This window comes from Ochotona princeps, chromosome 4, assembly GCF_030435755.1.
Source record: "Ochotona princeps isolate mOchPri1 chromosome 4, mOchPri1.hap1, whole genome shotgun sequence".
Taxonomy (NCBI): Eukaryota; Metazoa; Chordata; class Mammalia; order Lagomorpha; family Ochotonidae; genus Ochotona; species Ochotona princeps.
The window spans coordinates 80,768,509-80,792,617 of record NC_080835.1 but is presented as its reverse complement, the minus strand read 5'-3'; the positions used below and the strand labels follow the sequence as shown (position 1 = coordinate 80,792,617).

The 24,109-nt window shown below is 39.1% G+C and overlaps 1 protein-coding gene across 1 annotated transcript in view; it reads left to right on the top strand.

Moving 5' to 3' along the window:
* The window catches only part of CUL5 (cullin 5), a 102,566-nt gene that overhangs the window by 43,708 nt on the left and 34,749 nt on the right, over positions 1–24,109 (top strand). Inside the window, exons 4-8 of the mRNA XM_058663951.1 lie at positions 1,954–2,130; positions 6,396–6,537; positions 8,642–8,787; positions 8,871–8,951; positions 23,348–23,441. Coding sequence (XP_058519934.1) covers positions 1,954–2,130; positions 6,396–6,537; positions 8,642–8,787; positions 8,871–8,951; positions 23,348–23,441 — 640 coding nt within the window. The remainder of the gene's footprint in view (positions 1–1,953; positions 2,131–6,395; positions 6,538–8,641; positions 8,788–8,870; positions 8,952–23,347; positions 23,442–24,109) is intronic.

Here is a 24,109-nt window from a genome sequence, read left to right as displayed (position 1 = left end):
TGGTAATGCAACAGGGTGGAGGAGTCCACCATGGGGGGGTTGGGGAGGGTGGGGGTAATCCCAGTGCCTATAACACTGTGTCACATGATGCAATGTAATCAATAATATGTATATATATATATAAAAGAAAATACCACAAAAAATCTGGAATGTATATATCAGCAGGAACCTAATTCAGAGCAGATATAATAGGAAAGATGTATAATTTTTAAATGCTTAAGAAAGGTTATTTTGCTAGATAACATTTGGTTGAACTTACCTTGGAAAAAGAACAAAATCTCCCAAATGGTAAAGATAATGTACATTAAAATGTTTATTTTAGGGGCAGACATTGCGGCACAATGTGTTAAGCCACCACTCACTGCTTCTCATATCCCACTTTCTGGAACTGAATCCTGTTTCCATTTCCAGTCTAGCTTCCTATTAGGATGTACCCTGGGAGGCAGCAGAGGTTAGCTAAAGCTCTTGGATCCCTGCCACGTGTGTAGGAGAAGTGATGGCTTTGGCTTGGCACAGCCCCAGCCCCTGTGGTCATTTAGGGAGTGAACTGCAAATACAGTCAGCTTCTCTCTCTCTCTTCCTTTTTCCCTTCTCCTCTTGCTCTATTCTTCAAATAAGTAAAACATAAACTTTGAAAATCAAAAGTGATAATGGAAGCAAAAATAAACATAATGCTTGGGCAGTTCTTAGATTTACTATAACTTCTGTTTGTAATTCTGTGGGTAATCAGTTTGGTCTAGACTCATCTGATTTTACCTAAGATTTTTTGTCTTTTGTGCAAGGTTTATTTTGAGTATTTGAAAGGAAGAGTGACAAAGAAAGGGTGAGTCAGATATTTATTCCATGTGCTGGTTCACTTCCCCAAATGGCCTTAATAGACAGAGCTGTGCCAGGTTGAGACCAGGAGCCAAGCCCTTCATCTGTCCAATACGGGCAACAAGGGCCCAGGACTTGGGCCATCCTCCATTGTTTTCCCTGGTGCATAAGCATGTTTGGAAATTGAGCACTCTGGACTTGAACCATTGCTCAAATGGAATTCCACAGTTGCAAGCCATAGCTTAACAAGCTGCACCACAGCACCAGCCCTTGCCTGACATTATGAATACAGCAGCAGCAAGCTGTTCATTCTGCTGGGACAGGGTGGTCCAAGAAAGTTTTAATCTCATATCTGATGTTTGGTTGGTTTGGTTGGTTTTCTCTGAGTGGTTTGTCCTTCTCAAGGGAACCTGCCTTTGAAGGGGAACCAGAATGTACAAGATATCTTCAGATCTAGATTTGAAATCTCACGGTATTACATGTGCAGCGTGCTGTTGGGCAAGTCAGGGACCAACCCAAACTTCAACAGTGTGGAAATACTCTACCATCTTTTTTAGAAGTTGAAATTTATTTTGTGGACCTATAGAATTTACTCCTTCAAAGTGTGTGATTTCAGTGGGCTTCAGTATATGTGTATTTATAGAGATGTACAGCCACCACCAACTTATTCCAGAATATTTTAAAAACCCTAAAAATAAGAGTAGCTGATCACAACCCCCTCCTTCCCAGCCCCAAGCAACGACTAAACCACTGATTTGTCTTTATAAAATCTATTATGATACCTCTAAATGGAATCATGTAGCGTGTGCTTTAGCTACTACTATCTTTCATTTGGGATGTTTTCAGAGTTCATCTGTATTTTAACAGTATTTTTTATGGCTAATATTCTATTGTGTCTAAATCAGATTGTTTGTTCATTTATCAGTTCACTGATATAAGTTGTTTCTCCTTTTTGTCTTTTAAATAATGTTGCTGCAAACATTCATGTGTGTTTTGGTGAACAAATATATCTCAGTTTCTCTTGGGTGTTGTACAGTTTGTATGATAAAACATTTTTTTTAAATTATGGCATGAATATATTTTGCTCTTACTCATCGGGTACTTGCACTTGTTTCAAATGTGTATTTTTTTTTTCAGCGAGTACTGAGCCATCAAGATGATACAGCTTTATTAAAAGCATATATTGTGGAATGGCGAAAATTTTTTACGCAATGTGACATTTTACCGAAACCTTTTTGCCAACTAGAGATTACTTTAATGGGTAAACAGGGCAGCAATAAAAAATCAAATGTTGAAGACAGTATTGTTAGAAAGGTAAGTCATTTTTTCCCATTATTTTTGTAATGTTCTTCCAGAAAGAGGATAATTATAAGGCATTTAAGCGTAATTTAGATTTTAAAAGGATGTTTCTGCTTCACATGTATATATATTTTTTGAATCGCTATTGGATTTTGTTCCATAGTAGTTTTCTTTCATCCATCTTTAGCTTCAGTTGTGTTTCATCTTTTTTTTGTCAGTTTTAAACTCTAGATCTATGTCTTCAAATATTACCTCTTTTTTTTTTCAGTTTGTTAACTTTTTTTCTATGTGTAAATATATGTCTTTTTTTTTTATTATCATTCTTTACATAGTTAATTACGGTATAAAGGTTCAGGGGCTATAGGGAAGTGGGTAAGACTTTTATGTCCATATTGTTTCCTTTATGTATCTGAGGTAAAGGGGGATATTGAGGGAGAAGCCCCACCCAGTTTCCCACCCACCCAAAGTCCCGGATGTGGGGCATGCTCTGAGATACTTGCTCAAGTGGTTTCAATAGTTCTCCAGTTATGGATCGCTGCCGTTTTTGCCACTTCTAGTTCGGTGAGGTCATTGAAGAATCCACTGATTGTCACAGTCCATTAGAGTCTTCATTTGCCCAGTATTTCGCTGCCAACATATAGCTGAGGTGGTTGATTGATTTATTCTGTCCTCTGTCTTTTCTTGCTAGGGTTCTGAGTCCAGCATTTTGCTTGGGGAGATCCCCTCAGAAACTTTGAGGTACTCCCAGACCAGATTCTTGTATGTTCTAGCAAGCACAGGGCCCGGCACAGTCCATCTCCACGATCAGCTGGTGGTTGCAATTGCTGGGTTGGTTCTGTTTTCGGTCCCGACTTCCACTGGAACCAATGGGTGTTGCAGTCCAGCCTGGTTTTGCCAAGCACGTGCTCGACCCTTTCATCAACCAGTGAGAGCTGCAGTCTAGTCAGAGCGACCCACAATAACCCCCACCAGGCCCGCCCCCTACCCTGGTTTGCCAGTATGTGTAGCAGACTAGTCCAGTCTGTCCCGCTTCCCATTTGGCTCTCATACCTGTCAATGGGCATTGAAGCTTAGTTCTCTCCAACCAACTCAACTCTCCAGCCCTCACGGATGTTGTTGAGTGCCTCTCCGTCTAGCCACCCCAGCCCCCGTCCTAGTTTTCATGCCCTCCCGCGGGAGTAGTGACCCAAGAGAGGGGAAATATTACCTCTTTTGCTTTTCATTTTCACTTTTTGCTCCAGTTTTATCATCAGTGTTTTATTTCCCTGATTTTTATTTGTACTTTTGTCTTCCTGTAAGTTGCTTTTCTTCCTCTTTCAAACATCTTTCATTAGTATGCCTTTATAGTATCTCTGTGTTTAACATTGGCTAAATTGCTGTCATATTTATAAATTTCTTTTTACTTGATTCTAGTCATTATAAACTAGGTGTGCACTTTGCTTATTCTCATGTTTTACATAGTTTCTAATTCAGAGCTTTGTGACAAGTAACCAATTATGATTTCATGAAATGTACTCAGTTTCTGTCCTTTTCTCCCCTCCTCTCTCCTCTTTTTTCCCATTTGTCTAGTTTTGTTCTTGTTTGTACATTGGAAATCTTACCCCAGAATAGACAGTTCTCAAAAGAACAAATATATGAAAAATATTCAGTGTGATTAATCATCATGGAAATGCAAATCAAAGCCACAAAGAGGAAACACTTCGTCTTGGGCATAGTGGCTGTTACGCTGCATAGAGAGTAACACAGGCTGGCAAGGATGTAGAAGAAGGGGAACTTAGACACTGTTAGGGGGAATGTAAACTAACACAGGCACTGTGGCACAAAAGATGAAGGCTTCTTTAAAAACTAGAAGTAGACATGCCACATGATGTGGCATTTCCTCTGCTGGGTGAATACTGAAAAGATACGAACTCTGTATCGGAGAGATACCTGCTCCCCAGCTGCTCACAGTAGCCAAACGATGGAGTCAACCAAGGTGTCCCGCGTCAGATGAGCAGAAAAACAGAATGTGAGGTATATGTATACACACAGGCACATGTTTACACACAGAGTAGAATATTATTCAGCAAAATGTTGGGAATTTGAGGACATCATGTTTAATGAAATAAACCAAACACAGAAATAGAAATATTGCATAATTTTAGCTACCATATGTAGTAGCTAAAGTTAAAAAAGAACTCAAGAGATATCTCCTTGTTTATCAGTTTTGCTGCAAATGTAGTGTTTTGTTAAACTTTAAATCTTTGTCAAGCTGAAAGAATTATTTTAAGGCTTTATTTTTTCATTTAAAAAGGGGGGCTCACAGAGAAGGGAGAGACAGAGATGTTCTTCAGATCTCCCATTTGGGTGCAAGGGCCCAAGGATGTGGGCTGTCCTCCACTGCACATGGGCAAAGAGCTGGATCAAAAGTGGAGCAGTCAGAACTCAAAATCAGTGCTTATATTGGCCAGCACCTCAACTGGAGGCTTATTCTACTACGCCACAGCACCGGCCACCATGTTGATTGATGTTTATACTACAGTAATTTATTTTGTGATTATTTTGAAACTTGTATCAGTGAAGTTGAACATCTTGTCTTTTGATTATTGCTTATAGATCTTGTGTATTTTCTTGCTGAACTATGTTCTTTATACTTATATCTTTTATTTATTTTTTTAATTTTGAAATTTACTTTGTTTTTGTTTGAGAGGCAGATTAACAGACAGGAGGAGAGAAGTGAGCGATATCCTTCATCTGCTAGTTCACTTCCCAAGTGGCTACAGCAGCCAGAGCTGGGCTAATCCAAAACAAGGAGCCTGGAGCTTCCTCTGGGTCTCTCATGTGTGTGCAGGGGCCCAAGGACTTAGACCATCTTTCACTGCTTTCCCAGGCACTTGAACAGGGAATTGTATTCAAAGTGGAACAGCTGGGATATGAACCAGCATCTATATGGAATGCTGATGCTGCAGGCCTCACCTCTACTCACTAAGCCAGGGGCTGGCATAGTGGCTCAATTGGCTAGTCCTCCACCTGCAAAGCATCCCATACATAGATGCCAGCATCTCATATGGACACCAACTACTCCACTTCTCATCCACCTCCCTGCTTCTAGCCTGGGGAAACAGTGGAAGATGGCCCAAAGCCTTGGGCCTCTGCACCCACGTGAGAAACCCCAAGGGAGGTTCTGGTTCTTGAGTTCAGATCAGCTCAGTTCTGGACAAATGCGGCCACTTGGGGAGTGAACCAGCAGATGGAAGAGCTTTCTTTCTGTTTCTCTCCCTTCCTCTTCCTCTCTCTCTCCTTCTTTGTAAATTTGCCTTTCCAGTATAATAAATAAATATATTTTTAAATGTCCAAAAAAAGTTTTTAAGGAAAATGATACAATCTTTTGTGAAAAAAATTTTGCCTAACCCATTAACACAATGGTTTTTAGAGATTAGTGTTTCGAATTCCTATTTATGCCTATCATCCATTATAAATTAGTGGTTTGATTGTGTGGATTGTAGATTGAAATTCAGTTTAAAAATAGGATTACTAAATTATTTGAACAGTAGAAAGATAAATAGCACTGATTCTAGGGCCATGGTTCAAGCATAGTCTGGACACAGGCAGCTCCCTGAGTGCAGGAAAGTTAGCCTTGCTCTCTGTCTCTGGAGATGACAATAGTAGCAAATGTACCAGGGTCTAAGTATTAAATGAGTTATATGTTGAAAATAAGTAAAGCAGTTCCAGATATATGGTAGATGTTATAAAACTTTAATTATTGCCACTGTTAATCAAATATCTTCTAAACTGACAGTTACTTGAAGCACTGTGCTTACCCATAATGTTGTTATATATAATTTTCATCATTTTAGTGGAACATCTGTAAAGTAGATCCACATGTGTTATTTTTACTGCAGGCCTGGTATCACAGACTTTGGTTGATTTTTTTGTGTGTTTTTTGTTCACACTTATCGCTGTTACTGTGGTTCAGTCTCTTGCAACTACAGGAGAAGTAGCCTCTCATATATCCTATATAGATTTTGTAGCAGTCACTTAAAACTTGTGGTATTGTTTTGACTGTTTTACACATAGGAAAGCAGATGTGTAATAATACCTGGGAGTGGAATTCAATCCAGTCAGATTCTGAAGCACTTACTATTATGCTAAATGTACTGTTTTCCTGAAGTATTCAAGTGAACATAGATGTAATGTGATTTTGCTTTTTAGCATTTGTACTGAAAAAGGTTCTGAGTATGTGTGGTACATGGTCTATTAATGCTTGAAAGTGGTGCCTTATTTTGTTTTTGTTTTTCTAGCTCATGCTTGATACATGGAATGAATCAATTTTTTCAAATATAAAAAACAGACTGCAAGATAGTGCAATGAAGCTGGTTCATGCTGAAAGATTAGGAGAAGCTTTTGATTCTCAGCTGGTCATTGGAGTAAGAGAATCATATGGTGTGTGCTGAAATTTTTATTTTATTTTTCTATTTTTTATCTTTTTGTGAAAACCAGGACATTTGTAAAATAGTAGTATCAGAGTGATATTTATTAGTACATAAGATGATGTCATTTTTTTTAAGAAAATACTGTACTGGTCCCAAAACTGCTTTGAAGAATCATTGGAGAATTCTCTTGTGGTTAATGTTTTCTCCATCTCATTATTTTTTTTTAGTAATCTAAATTAGACAAATGTAAGTTTGAATCTGTTGCTCAGAAGAAGTAACTAAGTTTGCATTTTTATTTTCAGAAATAAGTCAGCTTTCATGTGTTTGTTCCCTACTAGCTTCTCATCTTCTGACAATGATATTCTTACTTGTGCATTCAGTCTGATTTTCCTTCTGACGTGGGATACTTTCCTGACCCTACTTCACTTTCTAATTCATCCTTGTTTGTTTCCTGGAGGCCTTTCCTTATCAGAACTCTTGGTTAGATTCTCTCACTTCATGTTTCATGGCGCCTGTGACTCCCTAAAGTGAGGAATCTTTGGAAAGCTCTTAGAAAGTATGTATTCTTAATAATCACGTGGATTTCTAAAAGAAAAATTTTTTTGCCAACGAGCATTTAATTCAATTTTCCTAGTACTTTGTTAAGAAATCTCAGAAATCTCAGGCACTTTTTTTTTGTTTGTTTTAAGAGTTATTTGTTTTTATTGGAAAGTCAGATATACAGAGAGGAGGAGAGACAGAGAGGACCATCCTCCTTCGATGATTTACTCCCCAAGCAACCGCAACGGTCGGAGATGAGCCAATCTGAAGCCAGGAGCCAGGATCTCTTTTCGGTCTCCCATGCAGATGCAGGATCCCAAGGCCTTGGGCCGTCCTTAACTGTTTTCCCAGGGCACAGGCAGGGAGCTGCTTGGGAAGTGGGGCCAGCGGGATTAGAACCGGTGCCCATATGGGATCCCAGCACATGCAAGGCGAGGACTTTAGCTGCTAGACCACCAGGCCGGGCTCTACTTTGTTTTTCTAAAATTTTATTTTTTATTGTAAAGTAATATTTACAGAGAGAAGGATATACAGTGAAAAAATCTTCCATCCAATGGTTCACTCCCCTAGTAACCACAACGGTCAGAGCTGAGCCAATCTGAAGCCAGGAGCCAGGAGCTTTTTCTGGGTCTCTCACCGGGTGCAGGGTCCCAAGCTTTGGGCCATCCTTGATTGCTTTTCCCAGGCCACAGGCAGGGAGCTGGAAAGGAAGTAAAGCAGCCAGGGTACAAACCGGCACTCATATGGTATCCTGGCTCATACAGGGTGAGGACTTCAGCCACTTGGCTACTGTGCCAGGCCCTCATGTAATTTTGTTTGATGGTGTTTTTGTTGACACTGCATATCACTCTGTTACTTAAATTCTCAATAAATAATTGTTGAATTAATGAGTCTTGAGTTATTCTTTATTGGCTTGTTTTTCAATGTTTTATTTCTTTAGTTATTGAGCCTTTTTTTTCCCTTTAGAAGAGGCCCTGGAATGTATTTATTTTTATTTCAGCTGCTACCAAAGTAGAACTCTTTTAAGTTCTACATCAAGACGTTGAAAAGTCTTACAGTGATCTTACTGCCATCATTTCATCTGATTACTGCTCACAAGATTTATTTTTTTAGGTTCTGTTTTTACTGATATTTTTCCTGGTTAGCACTTTTGTGATATACCATGGTATGTTCAGACAGGCTGCTTGATTTCAGATTTGAGGCTCTCTGCAGTCACTGCTAGTTTATCATTCTACCTTATCCTCTAGTAACCTCAGAATCCACTTAGATCAACGAGTTGTTAGCGCTTTTTTTCTTCTGAATATTTACCTTCTTTACTAATCTCTACCTTTACAAGTATTAGTTTATAAGATTCAGTTAGATCTTTTTTGTAAATGATTTTCTTAAATCATCTAGTTAGAAGTCAGTCTCTTTACTACTAAAAATAGTCTATTTTTCTGCATTGTTTACTTGTTAATTTGAAGTTTTCTTGAGCATTATCTCTTTGCACATGATGATTCAATATTTATTACTTCTTTTACTCATAATGCTCACATACGTCATATTCAGATAGCATTTTGTTTCCTGTTTTTCAGTTAACCTTTGTTCTAATCCTGAGGATAAGCTTCAGATTTATAGGGACAATTTTGAGAAGGCATACCTGGATTCAACGGAGAGATTTTATAGAACACAGGCACCCTCGTATTTACAGCAAAATGGTGTACAGAATTATATGAAATATGTAAGTTTGAACTTAGTGTATGTGATAATTTGAGCTGTTATTTTGATTTGCTTTAAATTGATTGATGTTTCGCTTCTGGACAGGCAGATGCTAAATTAAAAGAAGAAGAAAAACGAGCACTACGTTATTTAGAAACAAGACGAGAATGTAATTCTGTTGAAGCAGTAAGTAACTTTGCAATTGTATATTTTATGGGATTATTGGAGGTATGATAGCCTAGGGGAATGGCAGCTACCTGTGTGATACAAGTGACATAAGCCTCTGAGCACCACTTGCTAATTGATCACAGTACTCTTGCCCAGGGAGCCAAAGCAAAACTCCAAAGGCAACTTATTTGGAACACATTATTATTCAGAGTGAATGTGCAAGATACAAATTTATTTGCCATTTCTCCTCTAGATTTTCTGTATTTAACGTACAGTGCTTAGGTATTGGGGTTTTGTTTCGTTTTGTTACTACTTTAAATTTTTTGGATTTATTTCACTTGAACGGCAGAGTTACTAAGAAGGGAGAGATGGAGATTTTCCATCTGCAGGTTTGTTTCCCAAATAGCTGCAGCGGCTGAGCTGGGCAGGTCTGAAGCCCAGAGCTTCTTCTAGGTCTCCCACATCAGTATAGGCACCTTCTTCTATTACTTTCCCAGGGTACTAACAGGGAGCTGGATCTGATGAAACAGCTGGAATTCCAACTGGTGTATGTTGGGATAATGGCACTATAAGTGGAAACTTAATGCGCTACACAACAGTACCATCCCCACTATCTCCTTTTTTAATTTTTATTTTTAAGATTGATTTATTTTTATTGGCAAGCCAGATATACAGACAGAAGGAGAGACAAAGAATGCTCTTTAGTCCACTGATTTCACTCCCTAGGTGGCCGCAATGGCTGGAGCTGAGCCGACTAGAAGCCAGGAGATTCTTCTGGGTCTCTCACATGGGTTCAGTGACCCAAGATTTTTGTGCCATCCGCTGCTGCTTTCCCAGACCACAAGCAGGGAGCTGGATGGGAAGTGGAAGCCAGGACGAGAACTGTCACCCATGTGGGATCCCGGCAACACTTGCAAGGGGAGGATTAGCCAGTTTTGCCTGCATGTCATGCCCTCCCCTCAGTTTTAATAATTAAGAGAGATTTAGATTTACATTCAAAGGAATACCATTCTCGTTTGCTTAAAACTAAATGTTCTTCAACTATGGATGGAATTTTTGAGAAGTTTTTGGTTTTACCTTGAACTGGTTTATTCCATTTTAACTGACATTCATGTTTATTGTATTCTTTGCTAAGAAATCAACATTGAGTTGAATTTTATGGCAGGAGTTTTTTGTTTGTTCATGATTTACCATGTTTTTTAAAAGTTAACATAATTTTGATATTGACAGATGTCTAAGCTTCATTTATGAAAGTTCTTTATAGAAATTTCCAGTGAGCTTGGACTTTATTCATCAGGCAGAGAAAAATATGAATTTTTTAAAATTTATTTTATTTTTATTGGAAAGTTGGACATACAGAGAGGAGGAGAGACAAAGAGGAAGATCTTCTGTCCAGTGATTCACTCCGCAAGCGACCACAATAGCTGGAGCTAAACCGATCCAAAGCCTGGAGCCCAGAGCCTCTTCCGGGTCTTCCGGGTCTCCCATGCAGGCGCAGGGTCCCAAGGTTTTGGGCTGTCCTGGGCTGCTTTCCCAGGCCACAAGCAGGGAGCTGGACAGGAAGCAGGACCACCGGGATTAGAACCGGGATTAGAACCGGCATTCCCATGTGGGATCCCGGCACATGCAAGGTGAGGACTTTAGCTGCTAGTCTGCCGCGCTGGGCCTGAAAATCTGAATGTTTATGAAGCAGGTGTTCAGTGGTCAGAGCTGTCCCTGAGGCAGACTAATGTGGGAACAAAGCAGAATAGGAAAGAAATGAGAATAAATAGAAGATTTTTACTATAACTTAAGCAATAAGAAGCTGTAGTAGCGTTACAGCAGTGAGAATGCCAAGGGCAAAGACAGACTTCCCAGAGGTGGAGCAGCCTGTTGTATGGATAAGACTGGATATCAGAGTTTGAGCCAGCATTGTTCCCCATGTCTCATCTCTGCTACACAGAGATTACATATGAAAATGTATATTAAAGAGAAAAATGAGCTTAGTTTGGAAGATTTTAGGTTTTTTAGTAGATCCATGTGCTTGCAGTGCTTGGATGGGGATCTTACAGTTTTGTAAGGTGGGAGTGTTTTTAGTTCTACTCCAGTTTAGAGAGTGTAGTTTCGTCACATCTACAGTAAATTTGTGGAAATTCAACTGTAATGGATAAACTAAGAAAATAGACCAAGAACAGAATGAGGAAGGTAGAGGCAAACAAATATAGCCATTTGCTTTGGACAGTGAAGTCTGCCTTTCTACTTTGAAACACATGCACACACATGCATGTTCAGATACCGGAAAAATTCTTTTTTTTTTTTTTAAAGATTTATTTATTTTATTACAGTCAGATATACAGAGAGGAGGAGAGACAGAGAGGAAGATCTTCCATCCGATGATTCACTCCCCAAGTGACTGCAACGGGCCGGTGCGCGCCGATCTGATGCCAGGAACCTGGAACCTCTTCCACATTGGGCCGTCCTCGACTGCTTTTCCAGGCCACAAGCAGGGAGCTGGATGGGAAGTGGAGCTGCCGGGATTAGAACCGGCGCCCATATGGGATCCCGGGGCTTTCAAGGCGAGGACTTTAGCCGCTAGGCCACGGTGCTGGGCCCTGGAAAAATTCTTAAAATAAAATTTCTGAATGTGTTTTTCCATGGTTTACAGTGTGAACCTCTCCCCAAACTGGAGTTGAAAGACTAGAACACAATCTCCTTTGTAGGATGGTGTAGTGTTTTCATTATTATACATAAATGCTTTTATGTTCAGATTGTGGAATGAGTTTCCTCCATCCACAGTGCTTTTCTAAATGTCTCTTGGGAGGGTTTTTGCGAATGAAGGAGTGGCATAACCTATGGATGTAATTGGAAAGAGTGACATGCTTTGTTGTGCAGTGCTGCTAAACATAAAGAAGTAGTTGTAATTTGTTTTTCAGTTTAAATGTGGTTATATTTAGAAATTTTTTTTATGCAGCAACTTTAGAAAAATAAATGATTTCTGAACTTTTGTTTATGTTGTTGATAGTGGTGTGAAAATAATAACGTTCTTGAGAAGAACTGATACAAACGTAAACCGGTTTGTATTCAGGCCACAATCCTACTGTACAGGCTTTATATGTAGCTAATGGATCTGAATGAAATTTGTATAATGAATTTGTTTTCTTTAAATTGTAAAACATTAAACATCTTGGAGGTTATTTTGGACTTTTGTATGTTTAAATGTTAAGTCTTACCAAAAATTTGCACGAATGGACCATTTTCAATTACTACTTAGTATCAAAACTGGGAATTTGCAGTCAGCTGATAGTGTGTGATAGATTAACTAGGAGTTTAGTTACCTGCCACAAAGGCTTTTAGATGAGTTTTAGTTGACGAAGGAATCATACTTTGGGGCCAGGCAACATTTTCTGCACTTTTTAAAAAATTTTTTGCACAGAAAAGTTTCATTCTTTAAAGACATAAAAACAATTTTTTTAAATTTTATTTTATTTTATTGTATTGTTGTTGACAATCTTTACATAGTTAATTGTGGTAAAAAGGTTCAGGGGGTATAGGGAAGTGGGTAATACTATTATGTCCATATTGTTTCCATCATGTATTTGAGGTAAAGGGGGATATTGAGGGAGAAGCCCCACCCGGTTTCCCACCCACCCAAAGTCCCGGATATGGGGCATGCTCTGAGATATTTGCTCAAGTGGTGTTAATAGTTCTCCAGTTATGAATCGTTGCCAGTTTCGCTCGATGAGGTCGTCCACTGATTGATATGGTCCATCATAAAGGCTCCGTTTGCCCAGTATTTCGCTGCCAACATATAGCTGAGATGAATGATTGACCTGTTCTGTCTTCTGTCTTTTCTTGGCTAGAGTTCTGAGTCCAGCAGTTCGATTGGGGAGATCTCCAAAGAAACCTTGAGGTACTCCCAGACCAGATTCTTGTATGTTCTAGCAAGCGCAGGGCCCGGCACAGTCCATCACCCCAATCAGCTGGTGGTTTCAATTGCTGGGTTGGTTCTGTTTTCAGTCCCGACTTCCACTGGAACCAATGGGTGTTGCAGTCTAGTCTGGTTCTGCCCAGCACATACTCGGCCCTTACTTCAACCAGTGGGAGCTGCAGCCTAGTCAGAGCGACCCACAATAACCCCCATCAGGCCTGCCCCCTACCCTGGTTTGCCAGTATGTATAGCAGTAGACCAGTCTGTCCTCCATCCCCTTTGGTTCTTGTACTTGTCAATGGGTATTAAAGCTTAGTTCCATCTAACCAACTCAACCATCCAGCCCTCACGGATGTTGTTGAGTGCCTCTCTATGTAGCCAGATGGGATGATAGACATTTAGGGTCTCTGGTTCCTGGTAAAACTGTCTTGTATACATGTAACATCTTAGCACTATGAAATTCTGGAATGTTAGTGTTTTCAACAGTACTTGTACATTGTTAAGACCTGGGTACCCCTCATGTTGAGGAAAGTTATTCTAAATGGCATTAGACTGGCAGCATGGATGTTATAGGAATGGAACGCAGTCTTAGCCTTGAGACTGATGGTCGTGACTATGATTGCAGTATTTTTTCCTCTTTTCTGCCGCCTAATCAGGCAACAAGCCTGGGAGCAGGTCATCATTTGACAAACCATGATGGCCTTAGCTGTGAAAAACCCTAGCGCTCAAGTCTGGTTGAGCATGGTGTGATGGGTAGCCAGAGATGGGTAAGATCTGGCAGAGCTGATGACCAACCTAAGACAGGGATCCCACGTGCCCTGGGTGGGGCTCCCATGGCGGGTAAGGCGTCAACTGACTGCTGGACAACCTAAGACAGGCGTCCATTAAAAAACAAAAAAGGGGGGACAAGTGTCTGAGTGCTTGAATCCCTGCCACCCACATGGGAGACCCAGATGTTGCTCTTGGGTTCTGCCTGGCTCAGCCCTACTTCGCCATGTGGTCACTGGGGTGTGAATCAGTGGATGGAGATTCCCCCTCCCTCTCCCTCTAACTCTTTTAAATAAAAATAACTCTGTTTAAAGAAAAAAAATAATTATTTCTCTTTTCATTAATAATGTTTTTAGAAATGTTTACATGTCATTTCTAGAGCCATTTGCTTATTTCATGGAGAAACATTAGAGAAATTTTTACTAAGGTCATGAATAAGATAAGCATGTATTCCTGCACATACTATATCTATACTGTTTAACATTGTGTTAAAGATATTAACTGAGCATGTTGTTGTGCGCAGTCTATGATGCTGTCATCCCCTGACCACTGCTTCAAGTCCTGATGCCCCACTTTTGATCCATAATCTTATGCTCTTGGGAGGCAGCAGAGATGGCCCAAATGTGTGAATCTCTGTTGCTCATGTAGGAGATAAGGAAGGAGCTCCTGGCATTAGCTTGGCCTGTTACAGCCATTTGGGGAGTGAACCGATAGGTAGAAGATCTCTTTCTCTCTCTAACAATCTACATTTAAACAAATAAATATTAAAAGGAAAAAAAAGAATACAAATAAGACAGGTTTAATCAATGAGGGGCATAAGTTTCAACCCCAAACATCTAGTCATTCACTTTTACCAGAAAAAACTGCAGGGTTGCGAAAGCGCCAGCTGTCCTCAGGGAAACCTCGGAGGAAACCGGCTAACTAGATGGCTTACTAGTTTTTCGCACCTAGATCCAGGTCAGATGCCAATTTGTACACCACGACTGCTGTAGACTTCACCAAAGTTTCCTCTGGCTTCGCCCCACCCACACACATATTTCACCAACATAACTAAAAAATGCACCTGTTTGGTACACATGTTATGATTGTGTATCTGGAAAACCCCCAAGAATCTAGTAAAAGTGATAATGTTTGAAAATGAATAATTCCATGAGCTACAGTTTATATACAAAAACAACTAGCCTTATATTTAAAGGAGGTAATGTCAAAGGAATTTGCTTGTGTTAGCTAGAAAGAAAATTAAATTCTTGGGAAAAATTAGCATGAAATGGATGAAACTTCTAAGCAGAGAAACTTCCTAAATATTATCAAAGACACAAACATAGCCTTGGGAAAATGGCAAGGTATCTCATTACTACTATCATTTGAGTAGCAGAGTTGCAGAGAAGCAGAGGTGAACATTGGTTCACTCCCACAAGTGGCTGCAATGACCAAGGCTGGGCCAGTCCAAAGCCAGGAGTGTAGAGCTTCTTTCAGGTCTCCCATGTGGGTGCCGGGATGCAAGGACTTGGGCTATCTTCTGCTGCTTTCCCAGGTTCATGTATTGTTAGGATTCTGGTTTGAAGAAAAGTTGATACCAAAGAAAAATAGAAACTGCTTTATTCTCTATGCAAACTGACAAAAACAACATAGCTGAGAAAGTAATTGATTATAAGTTGTAACTTACTAACATTAATACAAGTACTTATGAAACTTCAGTATTTTAGTTTGGTAATGACGGTATCCAAAAATCTCATAAGAAGCACATTCGTTATCACTCTTTATAAAAAGTTGTGTGTTGAACCAGTTTAGAAATGAACCAAAGGCCACCAATCACAGTTTTAGAACCTTAAGAAGGGCTAAGAGAAACTTTGAGAATAGCCTTCTGCATGTAAATCTTGATATGGTAAATTGCCTAAGATTGATACAGTAGACACACTGGGGAATCTTAAACTGATTTTTACTTCAGTACTTGTTTCATGTATTTAAGATTTATTTATTTTTATTGGGAAGTCAGATCAGATTTACAGAGAAGGAGAGACAGAAAGAGCTTCCATCCATTGGTTCACTCCCAAAAGGCTGCAATGGCCAAAGCTTAGCTGATCTTGAACCAGGAGTCAGGAGCTTCTTCCAGTTATCCCATGTAGATACAAGGATCCCAAGGTCTTGGGTCATCTTCTACTGCCTTCCCAGACCACAAGCAAGGAGCTTGGATGGGAAGTGGAGCAACTGAGATACAAACTGGTGCCTATATGGAATCCTAGTGCTTGCAAGGTGAGGATTTAGCCATGAACCATTGCACTGGGCCCCATTACTTGCTTTATAATGGAGGTAAAGTAAATGATTCCCTAAACAGTTATAAAACCAATAAAAATTATGGGCCCGGCGGCGTGGCCTAGCGGCTAAAGTCCTCGCCTTGAAAGCCCCGGGATCCCATATGGGCGCCGGTTCTAATCCCGGAAGCTCCACTTCCCATCCAGCTCCCTGCTTGTGGCCTGGGAAAGCAGTTGAGGACGGCCCAATGCATTGGGACACTGCACCCGCGTGGGAAACCCGGAAGAGGTTCCAGGTTCCCGGCTTCGGATCGGCGCGCATCGGCCCGTTGCGGCTCACTTGGGGAGTGAATCATCGGATGGAAGATCTTCCTCTCTGTCTCTCCTCTGTATATATCTGGCTGTAATAAAATGAATAAATCTTTAAAAAAAAAAAACCAATAAAAATTAGAACTGATATTGTTTTTTTACTAAAAGTCAGTGAAGTAGAATTAATGATGCTGATTCAGTAACACTGTAAGCAAACTTGCATCGCTTAGGTTACGTATCTCATTTTTCATCTTTAGAGATCAGTGGATTCATTCATTCAACAAATAACTTACTGAGTGGCTGCTGTGTTTCTGTGGTAGGCATTGTCTTTGAAGGGTTTATGGTCTTTCTAGAGTGGAGGTTGAACATCAAGCATATTGATAGTTAAAGTATTTCACCTTGCAGACCTCTGGGGAGAGATTGCTTTGGATTTAGAAGTTGTGCTCATCTCAGGCAAACAAAATACAGGAGTTGATGGCACATGACAAAAAGTTTTTTTCTTCACGGAAGCTAGCAAAAGGAGACAGAAAGGGGAATACAAGGTGAGAGAGATGGTTTATCACTATCCTTTCAATTTCACATGTGTTTTTCAAATAACAACTATGTTTAAGATCCGCTGTGTATTATATAGTACTTTGGTAAGTGATGGGGAAAAACTATAAAAGAGGAATAGCATGATCTCTGTCCTTGAAGACATGAGGACATGACTCTTATTAGGACAAAACTTATTTGAAATAAGGAGAGAATCATATCTAGCAATCTTCCTTTCTTCTTTTTGCTTAGATAAGATAGTTTTCTGAAGAAGTTTCCAATATGCAGGAGAGATGTATGCCATTATTGTTTTTTCAAACCCTTGTAATGGAAGTTTCAAATTTTTTTTTTAAAGATTTATTCATTTTATTACAGCCAGATATACACATAGAGGAGGAGAGACAGAGTGGAAGATCTTTCCGTCCTATGTTTCACTCCCCAAGTGAGCTGCAACGGGCCGGTGCGCGCCAATCCGATGCCGGGAACCTGGAACCTCTTCCGGGTCTCCCACGCGGGTGCAGTGTCCCAATGCATTGTGCCGTCCTCAACTGCTTTCCCAGGCCACAAGCAGGGAGCTGGATGGGAAGTGGAGCTGCCAGGATTAGAACCGGCGCCCATATGGGATCCCGGGGCTTCCAAGGCGAGGACTTTAGCCACTAGGCCACGCCGCCGGGCCCGGAAGTTTCAAATATTTTAAGTAGAGAAAATAATATAAAGAATCCCACTCCGTACTCCGCCTCCAAGTTCAACAATTATCTTCATTCTGTCATGCCTGTTCTTTTCTTCCTTTCTCTTCCATTACTTCTTTCTCTTCCTCCTTTTTGCTCTAACATTTTAGAAGAAATTTGTGGCATTGTATATTTTAGTGTAAACACTTTATATTATAGCATAACATAGTATAATATACCTCACCTGTATGTTTAGCTATTATATGCCTAATATATATAATATATGCTTAATATACTTGTATAATATACCTAACATATAATATGCCATCCTGTAATGATGGCCACTGTCATTGTTTATGGTTTGTTTCTTATGTAGTGCTTCCTGGGATATCCTTAAGTACCTACATATCTTTATAACATGCTTATGCATATGTATTGTCTCTCAGATTTGTCATCCTCTTAGAATAGACTATTAAAAATTGTTGAAGCAAAGAATATGAGCCTTTTACAAATTGTATCTAATACCTACATGACTTCCAGCAATGTTGTAGTAACTATTGTACCAGTAGTGTGTTTATTTACCCATATCTTTGCGTATCTGGTATTTATTGATTTTTGTTAATTTCCCAGTATCAGATTTTAAAAGTTTTAAAATGTAGATTTAAAAGCCTTTGGGTTAGGGCCCAAATTGTGGTATAGTTGGTAAAGCTGTCCGATGCTGGCATGAGTCCTGGCTGTTCTGGTTCCAGTCCAGCTCCCCACTAATGCGCCTGGGGGGAGGATAGCCCTAGTGCTTGTTGGGTCTGAATACTCACATAGAAGACCCAGAAAGCCTCGTGGCTCCTGGCTTTGACTGGGCCCAGTCTTGGTTGTTGTGGCTATTTGAGGAATATGTCAACAAACGGAAGATTGTCCCCCTCTGCATCTCTCTGTAGCCTTGCCTTTCAAATAAATAAAATATATGTTTTTAAAAATTGATTAGGACAAACATTTGGCACAACAGTTAATATACTACTTGGAATGCCCATATTCCAAGTTGGAGTCTGAGCTTTTCTTCTAATCCAATCTCCTGCTTACATGCAGTCTGGTAGCCTGCAGGTGATAGTTCACATGGTTGAGTCCATAATCACCTATGTGGGAGACCTACATGAAGTTCTGTGTTCATCCTGGGCTATCTCTTTCTGGTGTGTGTATTTGGGGAATGAATCATAGAACGGAAGATCTTCATCATGGTTTTTCTACCTTTCAAATAGAAAATGAAGGATAAACAATTTGTTAGAGAGGCTGGACATGTTTATTCTTATTGGCCTTTTGTATTTCTTCTTTTGTGAATTTAGGATAATCTTTTATAAAGAATGCTTTTATCGTTTTATGACTTTATTTAAAAAGTGGAGTATCATTATTTCCTGTCCCCAGTTTTCAAGGCCTCTAATATTTGACCATAACCTACTTTTCAAATTTAGTACTGGGTAGCAAGGGTCACTCCATCTCAGTAAGGAAGACTTTCCTCATTGATAGAACTAATATAACTTTTTTATTTCCTTGAATTCATCTTAGTAATGTTTTCCTTTTCTTATACCTATAAAGATTATTTAAAATATTCTTATTTGCCTGTCTGGTAGTGAAGTAGCCCAGGTTTCTGCAGCCTTCCTCTCTGTCCTTTTATCCTCACGCTCTCTTTGTTGTTTATCAAGCTCTGTGTCCAAGGCCATGACTACATAGCTGTTGATCAACCAAAATGTTTTTCCTTGTGAAGTTTACACTATTATGACAATGCATTTATTATTATTTCTTTGCTTGTTATTGGGATTGAGCTTCTTGTTATATGAGCATGTATACATACATGTTTTGTATCCACATAAAGCTTGCACATATTTTTAGGTATGTGGTTACATGTCCCTAACTAGATTTATAAAATCAGTCAGTGTATGAACTTCTCTATTCCTTCAAACACTTGAGCACATTGTAAATATATATATATTTAAATGTCACAAAATAATTCTAATTATGTGTTATTTGTATACATCAAGAAAAATTGCAAATCAGGATACAGCTATTTTAAAAAAAGAAAAACTTTAACCTAGTTCTAAATATATAGCTATTAATATACACATGATCTGTTGTTATAGTAAGAACATTTGGATTCTGTGGAGTCCCCTACCTGGCCTCGTGGCAAGTCAAGGTCCAAGAACCAACTGTAATGTTTACAGATTATTTAGCCTCTTAGCCTGTGTGTGCTATAAAATTGAATATCTGCATCGTAAATTTGTTGTTTGAGTTAAATAAGGTAATATATGTGAAGTTTTTAGCATAATGCCTAATACTGAGTGTTTAGTAAAATGTTATAATAACCTGTTATTAATTGGTTTGCCCTTTTTAAAAATATATATATTTATTTATTTGAAAGAGTTTCAGAGAGGGAAAGACAGAAAGATATCTTCCATCTACTGGTCCCAGGACTAACTAGGACTGGGCCAGGCCAAAACCTGGAGCCAGGAGCTTCTTTTAGATTTCTCACTGGGTAACAGGGACCCAAACACCAGGGCCATCTTCCACTGCTTTTCCCAGGCCATTAACAGGGAGCTGACTCAGAACAAGAAGGGCACGACTGGTGCCCGTGTGGTATGCCAACACTGCAGGCAGCAGTTTTTACCTATTATGCCACAATGCTGGCCGCTTTTAACCTCTTAAGTTAGAAACTGTTTCAGCCTCCTTCTATTTACCTAATGCCTTTCATTTAAATGGTGAGCAAATTCTCAGTTTTCTTTGATTATCTTTTCATTTTACTCCATTACATACTTATTATAACCCACAGTAAGAAACGTATTTTTTATTTTATTGCTTTTTTTACTTGTATATATCTGAAACTAATTTTTTTTTCTGAAAGTAATTTCATGAAATAACATTCATTATCAGAATGAGTCATGTGTACTGATACTTTCCTGTTATGTGTCATTAAGAAAATAAATTAATTACAGCCATTAAAACTCAGTTCACAACAGTTTGAAATGTACTTGTCTAGATTTTTATAATCTGCAAAATTTGTATTACCGAGAAAATAGCATAACGTTTAAGTGAATGTTTCAGTGAAATAGAAAACGGATCAAGTCACTGGCACTTAGAATATGCTCAGATTACACTTACTCTTTGTTCTTCATTAGTTGTATATGTTTAAATTGACCTGTTGTCAATTTTTGGTGAAGATTTATTTATTTATTCTGAAAGGCAGAGTGACAGAAAGAGATCTTCCATCCTCTTCTTCATTCTCCAGATGGCTGCAGCAACTGGGCCTGAGTGAGGCGGAATCCAGGAGCCTGGAGCTCCGTCTACCCTTTTCTCATGGAAGGCAAGGGCCCAAGTGTTTGTGCCATCCCCCGCTGCCCTCACAGGCACATTAGCAGGTAGCTGGAATGGAAGTGAAACAGTCAGGACTTGAAGTGGCCTTCATTTAGAATGTTGATGTCTCAGGTGGCAGCATTATCCACTATGCCATAATGCCACTCCGTTTTCAATTAGTTTTGCTGTTGAAAGTAGAACAATTCATCATACCCTGGTTTCTCATTATATTAAAAAAAAATCTTTTGCCTTTTACTAAAAACAACAACAAAGTAGGTCGGTTCATTTGTGCAAAACCATTATAGAATGAAAGTATTCTGCAATTGGGGCCAGAGCTTTTTTATTTATTTATTTATTTTCATTTTATTTTTTAAAAGATTTATTTATTTTTATTGCAAAGTCAGATATACAGAGAGAAAGAAAGACAAAGAGGAAGATCTTCCTCTTTGATTCACTCCCCAAGTGAGTGCAACGGCTGGAGCTGAGCTGATCCGAAGCCAGGAGCCAGGACTCTTCCGGATCTCTCACGCAGGTGCAGGGTCCCAGTGTATTGGGCCGTCCTCAACTGCTTTCCCAGGCCACAAACAGGGAACTGGATGGGAAGTGGAGCCGCTGGGATTAGAACCGGCACCCACATGGGATCCCAGGGCTTTCAAGGCGAGGACTTTAGCTGCTAGGCCACTGCGCCGGGCCCATTGAATAAAACATTTTTTAGGGAATATTAAATATTTTAAGAACTAGCAAGGCTAGTATAACAAATTTCCATTAGATAAATTTAGTTTTAGTAATTAATAGTATTATGTTGGTTCCATGAAGGCACATATAATTGTTTCCCTTTGTGTAATTTCCTCCTTTCATGTAAGTAGATGGTATGTTTTTCAGAAGAGGTATGTCAGTGTTACTGCTCCTTGCTTTAGTACTCAAAGCCTACAAACCCAGCAAGAAGAATGAGCAATTGTTTGCCATGTGAGAACAGGCATGGCATGTGGTAATTATTTGCTCTATTTAGGGGATTTTAATGATGTCCTCCTAGTATAGTAGACCCTTGCCTATCTTACATGAACCCTTCCCCCCCCTTTTTTTTAAATACTTAATTTTTTTTTATTAGAAAGGCAGATTTACAGAGAAGAGAGAAAAAAAGATCTTCTATGTACTGGTTCACTCCCCAAGTGGCTGCAATGGCCAGAAGCATTCCAAAGCCAGGAGCCAGGAGCCAGGAACTTCTGGGTCTCCCCCACAGGTGCAGGGTTCCAAGGCTTTGAGGCATCCTCTACTGCTTTCCCAGGCCACAGGCAGGGAGCTGGAAGGGAAGTGGAGCAGCTGGGACACGAACCGGTGCCCATATGGGATCTTGGCATATGCAAGGCTAGGGTTTAACCAATTGACTAACGCACCAAGCCCACGTGAACCATTGCAGCACCCTCTTTTACCAGTCTTCCTAGCACTCACCTTATGGTCATCACATGAATGTGAGTGTGCTTTGGAAAGTTTGTACAAGACAAGTATTACGAGAAAACTGCATGGATTTCCAAATTTTTTTATAGCAGTGTAAACGTAATTTCATTGTCATGAATCTTTAAAAGTATTTTCATATTTTAAAGTGAATCTAGGGCAGAATATCGCTATATATTCTCTCTCTCTCTTCTTCCTTCCCTCCCTCTCTCTCTCAACTGTATTTGATACACAGTTACAGAGAGAAGGAAGTGCAGGTCTCCCATCCACTTGTTCACTCTCCAAAATAGGCCTGTGGGCCATATGTAGCTAGGTGGTTTCAAAGCCAGGAACTAAAAACTTTTTCTGGGTCTTTATATGGGACAGGAGCATAAGTACTTAGGTCATCTTCTGTTTTCCCAGGCCTTTAGCAGGGAACTGGATCAGAAGTGGAGTAGCTGGATTTTGAACTAGGGCTCCTATGGGATGCTGGCAGTATAACTGAAGACTTAAACTTGATACACCGTGGCACTGGGCCCATTCTGTTTCAGGCTTCCTTGGTTTATCCTTCCTTATATATAGGATAAACTCCCGAACTATAGTTTTCTTTTATAATCTAGTTCCATTATAACTTTCTAGTCTTCTCTGATCTTTGTCTTCCTACCATTTTTACCTTTTTTATTCTTCTAGAAAGAAATTAGACAGTGATCACTTCAAGAGAAGGAGTTATATCTCATTCTTCTTTGCCTCTTTAACATTTCTTTGATACCTACACATAGTCAGCATCCAGTAATTGTTTGTTGAATGAATACATTCACACTTATAGAGACTATTTACAGTGTTGATTCTCTCCAGATTGAAAGGATTAATCCAACTTTGTTTTTTTATTTTGTTTTTGTATATATATATTTTTGGTTTTTTTACTTCCCTCCTTGAGGATGTTTGTTATAATTTCTGAAGAGAAGCTAAGTTCCATAGCCTTTTCCTTATGTGCAGATATTTATAGACTTTGGTAAACTAGTGTAGAGTGTATCTTCAGTAATCCCACAGTAAAGGTAAGTAAAAACTACTTCTGGTACCCTAAATTTTTTTCTGTTGATCAGTATGGTTTTATTTTGTACGTTGGAATAGATTTATGCTGTAAACCTTATGACCTTTTATGGTATAAACCTTATGCTACAAACCTCTTGACTACTTTTTGGTACATTTCAGCTCATGGAATGCTGTGTAAATGCCCTGGTGACATCATTTAAAGAGACTATCTTAGCAGAGTGCCAAGGCATGATCAAACGAAATGAAACTGAAAGTAGGTAAAAGCATACACTGTTATCCAAATTTTTTATCTCTGAGGAAATTCACTTAATAAATTGCTGTTGAATTGTTCCTGTATATCTAGATATATTTGTAAATTGTGTTTAAAGAAGGTGATGGAATAATACCAAAGCACTTAGGTTTCAAGCTTAAATTTTTTCTTCCTTAGATGTTTATACTTATATGTATATCTGAGTATGTGTGATGAATTTCTGTTTTGTCAAGTAAAAATAACATTCTGTGTTTAGAGGGGCTTTGATTTGTAAGAATAGGTTTTTGATTTATGTGTGGAATGTTGTACCAAATATTTTTAAGAAGTGATACAGTTCTCTGTGTTACTTATTTCCATCCAACTCCCCAAAAATGGTTTATAATTTGAATTTTTTTCTCAGTGAGAAAGTCTTGATATAAAGCCTCACATCATGATAAATAATAAAGTATCCTGCTCTTGTTAAAATCAGTATTGGCTATTTTTTTTCTGTCCTCATGCCATCTTTATTTTTCTAGTCTGTGATTACACTGACAGATCAGTCTAAGATTTTTGAAGTATTTTTTGTTTTACCACCTAAAAATCTCTTAGTAAAGTTATATTTTGAAAGATAGATGATACATGGCAAAAGAAAAAAAAATCTCTTACGTCCTTATATCTCTGAGATAACCACT